This window comes from Chrysochloris asiatica, unplaced genomic scaffold, assembly GCF_000296735.1.
Source record: "Chrysochloris asiatica unplaced genomic scaffold, ChrAsi1.0 scaffold00124, whole genome shotgun sequence".
Lineage (NCBI taxonomy): Eukaryota > Metazoa > Chordata > Mammalia > Afrosoricida > Chrysochloridae > Chrysochloris > Chrysochloris asiatica.
The window spans coordinates 9,923,690-9,932,800 of record NW_006408642.1 but is presented as its reverse complement, the minus strand read 5'-3'; the positions used below and the strand labels follow the sequence as shown (position 1 = coordinate 9,932,800).

The following is a 9,111-nucleotide window of genomic DNA, read 5'->3' as shown; positions in this document are numbered from 1 at the left end:
GTTTATTCCAAACAAAATGGCTTAGAACAGGTCTCTTTGATTAATGGATAGTTGCAGACAAGTTCTCCCAGTAATACACTTGTCTTAGTCTTGTTGTTGTTGTATAGGGTACATGCCAGCTCATGTGTTCCCTTTGAGTTTCAGTCTTAGAGGGGGACCATAATCTTTTAAGCTAACCTCTGCCTTGAAGTTAACTGGTCCAGAAGACCCTCTTGGAAGCCACTGTTTGGATTGGACTTTTTTTTTTTTTTTAAAGGCATTCTAATAAGAATAAGACAAGTGCATTACTGAGAAAACTTGTCTGCAGCCATCTACTGATTACAGAGGCATGCTTAAATGTGTTTTGTTTGGAATAAACTCATGCCTCACTGAAGTGGAACCCTTGTAGCAAGACTTTTTGACTTATCCTTGTTTACTCTTCTAAATTCTCTTCTATGTTTTTCTTAGTAGGTATCCAACTGATTTTCCTAAGCATAGTTTTAAATGATACTGAAAAGGGATAATACATGTTAGTCAGGGAGAATATTGTATATTGCCCTGAAGAGAATACCAATGGAAGTTTTACCAGTTTGCGATGACTGATGTTTCTCTTTTGGGAACCAGGTCATCAACCCCATGGGATGGGATGCATTTGGATTGCCTGCCGAAAATGCAGCTATTGAAAGGAATCTGCATCCAGAACTTTGGACACAAAGGTATATGTTTACTGCCTATCTATTCAAACACTTGTATAAAGAAACTTTTAAACCAAATTTTTTTAATGTGTGCACAAGAAATTGAAAGCCAAGCAAACAAAACACTGCAACCTGACAAACAAAAGGATTCTATATGTTGATGTTTATCTCTTAGCGTGCTGTATTCTTTTTTTTTTAACTTTTTATTGTGAATTGAGTATCGGTTTATAGAGCATTTCAACAGTTTTACACTCAACAATACATACACTTTATTTCATCTCAGTTGTAGTCCCCTAACTGTCACATCACTTGTGCCACTTCCTCCCTGTGTTTCTTGTTTCCATTCCTCCTTCTTTCCCCACCCTTCTGAACTTTGTCCTTAGGTAAATCTGCCCTTTTGATCTCAAATGATTGACCATTTTATGGTGTGCGTTGTTGTTCCTCCTCTATACCTGTCTGCTGCTTGGCTGAAAATTGAGCCGTAGGGGAGAGTTCACTTCCAGACCTGAAGGATGACCAAAGACCGTAGTCTTGGATTCCCCTAGTCTCTTCCCTGACAAGTAAGCCTGGTTGGTTGGTTTTTAATGATTTTGAGTTTTATTTCACATTTTCTCTCACTGTTTTGAAAACCACCTACTGTGATCCTTTTCAGAGCAGTTGGTAGTGGTAGCCATGCACCATTTAGTTGTGGTCTCAGGGTCATGGAGACTGATGGTCACGTGGTCATTAGTCCACTGGACTCATTCTTTCCAAGCATCTTCAATTTTCATCACTCTTCTTTCTTCTGGACAGGGAGAACTAGATAGTTCACCTTAGATGGCTGCTCATGAGTTTTTAAGAACTTAGTCACTACTCACCAGAGTAGGATGTAGACCATTGTTGTCTTTGTGGACCAATTGACCATGTTATTCACCAAGAGCCCCTAGGCCCAGCAAGTTATTCCCTCAAGGTGGTTGGTAATGTCTAAGAATTGTTCATCATTTTGCCCCCTATAGTCTCACTATGGGAGCACAGTTACTCCATGCGATAAGCACTGGACTATGAACCAGAGGACTGCAGTTCGAGCCTTCCAGGTGTTCTGCAGGAGAAAGATGAGGCTTTCTGGCCCCTCGAAGAGTGAAAATCTAGAATCTAGGAGTCAGTCAGAGCCAGCTCCATGGCACTTAACAACAACATTCTTTTTTTTTTTTTTTTTTGACCCCCACAGTTTAAGGAATTTTTATTAAAGCAAGAATTTTATATTCCAAATTATGTTTCCTTGCTCAGTTATCTATTCTATCACCTAAAACAGAAATGACATTCTGAGATTTTCCACAGTAAAGAATTATAAAAATTAAAGAAAGGAATGCTTTAATTTTTTGTTCTTTGCTGAAAATTCTTATTTTCAGCAAAGGTTCTCTGGTTACGTAGTGGTTAAAAATCGGGCTGCGAACCACAAGGTCAGCAGTTCGAAACTACCAGCTGTTCCACGGTAGAAAGATGAGGCTTTCTGCTCCCATAAAGATTTACAGCCTCGAAAACCCTAGACAGGGTCACTATGAATCGGAACCTACTCCACAGCACATAACAACAACAACAACTAAAACATTAATTTGTTTTTATATTTTACTATTTTTGTGTGTTTTTTGTTTGTTTTTAAATGAGTAAGTAATTTAGGACTAGCATTATTTGCTAGAACTGGCATTTGCTCGGTAAGGAAGGTTCAAAGTTCCCTTTTTTAAAAAAAATTTATTATATATTTTGCAGTATATTTTTCCCACATTATTTAAAGTTTGTCGATGTTCAGGTATTTTTCTTCAGTGAAGCACAAGTTTCTTTTCATGGTCCCTAATCATTCTAAACAGTTGGAACACCAGTGGGCCTGCAAACAGCTTTCTGGGCAGCCGCTCTAGCTTGTTGGGCTTGTAATACCAGCTACAGCTTCACCAACCTAGAACAAAGAAACTCCAGTGCCTCAAGCATATGAAGAAGTTCTGAATTATCAGTGTCCAACAACATACCAGTGATTTCACCAGCTTTTGCATGGTGACTTGTGGCTGTGCATTAAGACACAACAGCACCATTCTTATCTAAGAAATAGCTAAGTTTTGGGGAACTCATCCATGTGTTCAGTTTGATGCTTTTTTATTTGCAAAGTTATTCTCCCCTTCTTTTAGTATTTTCATTTAGAAGGAAAAGATCACATCGGATTTCTGAGCTGCTTTTCGTTTTCCCTTAAACTGTTGTTATTACTCAGTGCTGTCAAGTCAGTGCCGAGTCATAGCGACCTATGTAGGGTTTCTGGGGAGTGGCTGGTGTAGTTTGATCTATAGACAAATTCTATATTTTCATTTTCTCTGAAAATTCTGTTAAGGTTTGGTTCTATGCAGAAGCAATCCGAATTTAGGCACTCATTTTAGAAATATATAGCAACTATATTCTGGGTTGACTTCCTCCAGGTGTGATTATATTCCCAATCCCACCCACACCTTTGATTTCCTTGTGTTCATTGACCAGCAGTACCCATTCCTCTCCACCTGATAAAACCCTTAGCACCACTCACCAAAACCTGGAGGATACTCTGTTCTCACATCAGCCCCTTTCACAGAAGCCTGGAGTCTTTCCCCATTTTACCTCTCAGAGATGTAGGACAGTCGGCCTTTACTTCCTTTGCTTTATCTGGTCTAAGGCTACATTTTAATAATATTCTAGTGCACCATTCATGTCTCTTTTTTCTTCCTAACCCCTAGTTTCCACTTTCCCAATTATGGTTAATCCTAGATGAATGGTAGTAGTAGAACAAAGGAGAAATTATGATTCAAATAAAACTGATAAAATGTAACAAAAAATAGTCTAATGTAACCTAGACCAGAAGTTAGCAAACTGCCCCATGGGCTAAATCTGACTCACTGTCTGTTTTTTTAAATAAATTTTTGTTGAAACACAGTCACACCTATTTAGATATTACTTATGTCTGCTTTCATGATGTAATAGCAGATTAGTTGCAGCAGGGATCATATGAGCCACAAAGCTGAAAATATTTACCATTTGGCTTTCTACAGAAAAAGTTTCTACAGAAAAAATGCATTAAACACAGCAGTTAAGAAGATGGCCCCTATAGAGAAAAAAGAAAGAAAATCAGTAAAACCTAAAGTTGGTTCTTTGAAAAGATCAATAAAATTGACAAACTTTTAGCTAAACTGACAAAGAAAAGAAAAGATGTTGACACCCAAAATAAAACATGAAAGAAGGGACCATTGCAACTTAACCTCATAGAAATAAAGAGAATTATGGATAACTGTATGGCAGCAAACTGGATAACTGAGATGAAATGGACAAATTCTTAGAAACATGCATCCTACCCAAATTGACTTGAAAGAAATAGAAAGTCTCAATAGACCCATAACAAATAAAGATTGAATCACGAATCAAAAACTTCCCAACAAAAGAAGTTCTACAAATGAGACGATATACGATAGAATGAATGTAAAACTAATGTTCTCCCATGTAAACTATCACATAATTCACAATGAAACATTTAAGAAAAAAAAAAATCATTATGATGGAAAAAAAAAAAAAAAGTTCTACAGAACATTTAGAGAAGAATGAACACCTATAATGTTTAAACTCTTCCAAAAGATAGAGAAGGAAGAACTACTCCCTAATTTATTCTACAAAGACCCCCCAAGAAAACTACAGTCCATTATCTCCTATGACAATGGATGTAAAAATTCTCAATGGAATACTAGCAAACAGAATCCCACAGCTTAAAAAGTCATATACTGTGACCAAGTGAGATTTATGCCAAGAATGCAGGGATGGTTCAACATGAGAAAATTAGTCAATGTAATATAACACATCAATAGAATAAAGTAAAAGAACCACATGATCATTTCTATGGATGCAGAAAAAGCATTTGATAAAATTCAACATTCTTTCTTGATAAAAACCCTAAAGAAGACTGGAATAGAAGAGAAATTCTTCAACACAATTCAAGGCATATATAAAAGGCCAAATATAAAGCTAACATTATATTTTCTAGACAAAGACTGACAACTTTCCCTTGAAATCGAGAACAAGACAAAGGTGCTTGTTCTCACAACTTCTATTCAGTAATGCAATAGAAGTCTTAGCCCGAGCAATAAGAGAAATATATAAAAAGAAATGAAAGGTCTCCAGATTGGAAGAGAAGTAAAATTATCTCTATTCAGAACAGATGATATGATGTTATATATAGAAAACCCCAAAGGGTTTACAAGAAAACTTTTCTAGCTAATAGAGAAATTTAGAAAAGAGCAGGGTACAAGGTCAAGAAACAACTCAATTTAGTTTCTATTCATCAGCAACGAGTAATCTGAAAGAGAAATTAGGGAAACAATTCTATTTATAATAATATCTAAGAGAGTAAAATTGTTGTTGTTGTTGTTAAGTGCAATTGAGTCAATTCTGTATAGGGTTTTCAAGGAATGGCAAGTGGGTTTGAACCACTGACCTTTGGTTAGCAGCCCATTGCTGATCTACAGCACCAAACTAGGACTCCTTGAGAGTAAAATGCCTAGAAATAAATTTAACTATGGATGAGACGAAGTTAAACAATAAAAACTATAAACACTGCTGAAATAGATTTTTAAAAAGACTTAAGTAAATGGAAACATGATTGATGTTCATGGATTGGAAAACTTAATATTGTTAAGACTTATGTACTTCCCAAAGTGATCTATAGTTTCAACACAATCCTGATCCAAATTCCTGCAGCTTTCGTTATAGAAATAAAAAAAACCAAGCCTCAACTTGATATGAAATGACAAGAGGTCCTGAATTGCTAAAATACCGTTGAAAGAAAAGAACACGGTAGAAAGACTGACCCTTCCTGATTTTAAAACATGCTGTGTACAGTTATAATAATCAAAACATCCTGGTACTGCTTTAATAATAGATACAGGCCAGTGGAATAGAAATAAACAGAAAACACATACATATATATAAACAACTGATTGTTGACAAGGGTGCTCAGCCCATTTAATGAGGAAAGACGAGTCACTTCAATAAATGGTGCTGAGAAAATTGAATTTCCATGTGCACAAAAATAAAACAAGATCCATGCCTCACGCCAGACGCAAAAACAAATTCAAAATTAATTAAGGACTTAAATACAAAGTAAAACCATAAAATTCTTAGAACAAGGTGGTGCAATACTGTCAAGCCTAGCTTTCAGGAATGGATTACCTAATAAAATAGCAAAAGCACAAACAACAAAAAGCAAAATCAATAAATGGTACCTCTTAAAAATTAAAAACTTTCCTCAAAAAATGTGAAAAGACAAGCTATTGACTGGAAGGTTATCCTTGGCAAACATATCTTCAGAAAGAATCTGGTAATTAAAATGCATTTAAACCTTCAACAACTTGACAGCAAAAATACAAATCACCCAGTTATAAAATGGTTAAAGGACTTAGAATAGACATTTCGCTGAAGAAAGCATTCAGTGGCCACTAAACACGTGAAAAGATACTCTGTGCCATTAGCCATCAGAGATACGCAATTCAAAACCACAATGAGGTACTATTTCACTTCCACTAGGAGGGCTAACATTAGAAAAACAGAGTATAACAAGTGTGTGTGATGATGTGGGGAAATTGAAAACTTTGTCCGCTGGGGATGCAAAATCGTATAGCTGTTGTGAAAAACAGTGTCATGGCTCCTCAAAAATCTAAAAAGAGCGCTACCATAAATCAAACCCCACTGCCATCAGGTGATTCTGATTCATACATAGGCTTTCTAAGACTGTAAATCTTTAAGGAACAGATAGCCTCATCTTTCTCTGACTGAATGGTTGGTGGGTTTGAACTGCCAAATTGAGGTTAGCAGTTCAGTGCTTATCTTACCACCCAAAGGGCTCCTTTAGAACTGCCTTGTGACCCAACAGTTCTGCTCTTAGGTTTATACCCAAAAGACATGAAAGCAGAAACTTGTACATTAGTGTTCATTGCCGCACTATTCACAATATCCAAAAGGTGAAAACAATATAAATGCCCATCAATAGATGAATGAATAACCAAAGTGTGGTGCATACATACAATAGAATAGTACTCAGCCAGTAGCAGAAATAACCTTTATACATTCTGCAATATGATTGGAGCTTGAAGGCATTATACTGAAGGAAATGTATTAATCTCAAAAGCACAAATATGTAACTTCAATTAAATAAAAACACAAGAACAGGTATATGCATAGAAACTCAAGTTTATTAGTGATATCTGGAGTGGCAGAGATCCCTGCTATAGTGATTAAGTACTTGGCAGCTCTCCAGAAGGTTGACCATTTGAACCTACCAGCTGCTCCATGGGAGAAAGACATGGCTGTCTGTATCCATTAAGATTTACAGCCTTGAAACCTTGTGAGGTAATTCTGTTCTATCCTGTGGGGCCTTTATGAATTATTGAGGATTGAAAATATGCATTGATTAAGGGTAGTGCAGCACAGCCGATTATTACAATTGCTGTCAATAAGTTGCATACTTGTTAAAAGTTGAATTGGTAAAAGTTGTGTGATAGGTATGTTTTCAGCAACAACAATAAAAATAATAGTTGCTTTAGCGGCTGCTTATATACAACCAAACTTCTCTTGGGATTTGGTTCCTTGGTTTGGAGGTTGAGGGTCATGGTTTCATGGAACATTCTAGTTTATTGGCTAATAACATGTTTAGTGCTTTTCTTCTTACTTCTGTAGTAGCTGGGGTCTTAAAAACTTGCAAGTGGCCATCCACTATATGATTGATCTCTATTCACTTGGAACAACCGAGAAAGAATAAGAATCAGGAATAAGAAGAGGATATAGAATGTGTGAGTAACTGCCTCCATGAACAACTGCCTCCTTTCCATGAAACCAGAAAAACTGGATGATGCCTGGTTACATATGCTGAATATTTTGATCAAAGATTCCATAGAAGACTCCTGATTAAAAAGAGGGGAATGCAGATCAGAATTTCAACTTCTCATGGACTCCAGACTTCCTGGAAACAGAAAGAGTGGATGAACCTCTGAAATTACTGCCCTGAGATAATCTATAAACCTTAAGCCAAAAATAGCCCTTAATGTCTCCTTAAAACCAACCAATTGTTTGGCTTAACTAGTAAGAAAAAGTCTGCCTTGAGCCTTGCATTCTTTTAAGAACTATCTAAGTGAGATCAAATTGACAGCAACAAGTTGAAAGATGAGATAGCAACTTTAGGGGTCAGTGAATTTATCTTCAGTGGGAGGAACAGCTTTAAAAAGGAGGGTGAGGATGGTCACACAACTCCAAGAATATAACCACTGTCACTAAATTGGACTTGGAGAAACCAGTGAATTGATGTTATGTTTTGCTGTATATATTCTTAATAACAACAAGAAAATAAGCAAAACTTGGAAGAAAAAGAAACAAACAAGAAGGTGGGATGGGGGAGGGAGATGTCCCTGGCCATTTAGTTACAAATTATTTATTTTCTTCTTGCTAGATAATCACCTTAAGCAAGTCACTTAAACTTTGTGTACCTTGTTTTTATTATCTATAAGAGGGAAATAGTTATAGTAGCTACCCCATAATTAGAAGATGACTTAAAGCGATAGTTTAAGGTTGAGATTTAAAGATTTCTTCAGGGCAGTAGTTGCAGGGAACTTCTTCTTCCAGTCTCAATGGCTTTTGAAAGTCTGGGACCAGTAGAATTTGAAGTTCTGTACTACAGTTTCCCTTCACATCCCCCCACCCCCTTTGATCAAGTTTCTTCTTTGGAATATTTGATCAAATCTTACAGAAATGGTAATACAATTGTAACAAAACAATGTGTAACAAAAACAGGGGAGTAGTTAATCTTACAGTTAAGAAACAAAGGACCGTAGGATCATCAAAGAAGAAGCGCACAAGCGGAATGATAGACCCTATCCAAAGAAGCAGCGACACCAGAGATGGGGACATGCAGAAGGAGAGCGGCTCAGGACTCTAGAGTCATGAGAAGAGACGGACTGAGAGCTGGTGGCCAGGAGGCAGACTTGCAGAATGTGCCCTTTGATGTTGTAAATTATTATATATGCCTGAGTGTTAAAAAAAAAAAAAAAAAGATCTAAAATGAATAGAGAGAAATACTGTTAACAGATGGTACATGGAAAGGGTTATAATCATTTTAATGAAACAAGATGTATGATTTGAAGAATGTAAAACACATGATCTGCCCTGTAAACTTTCACTCAATTCACAATGAAAACTTAAAAAAAAAAAAAATTGGTTTCCATACTGTATAAGTTGATTAACTCATTTTTGTCTTTCCTAATTGATGGACCATTTTAGGTCTTTTTTTTTTAGATCTTTAAATGTTCTTCTTTTTTTTTTTTTTTAAGGTTTTTATTGTGGATTGAGTGAAAGTTTACAGGGCATATCATCAGTTTTATATTCAACAAATCATACACCTTGTTTCATTACAATG

General features: G+C 36.2%; 1 protein-coding gene across 1 annotated transcript in view; it reads left to right on the top strand.

Moving 5' to 3' along the window:
* The window catches only part of LARS2 (leucyl-tRNA synthetase 2, mitochondrial), a 255,884-nt gene that overhangs the window by 28,705 nt on the left and 218,068 nt on the right, over window positions 1-9,111 (top strand). Inside the window, exon 3 of the mRNA XM_006868824.1 lies at window positions 604-695. Within this exon, the coding sequence (XP_006868886.1) occupies window positions 604-695 (92 nt within the window). The remainder of the gene's footprint in view (window positions 1-603; window positions 696-9,111) is intronic.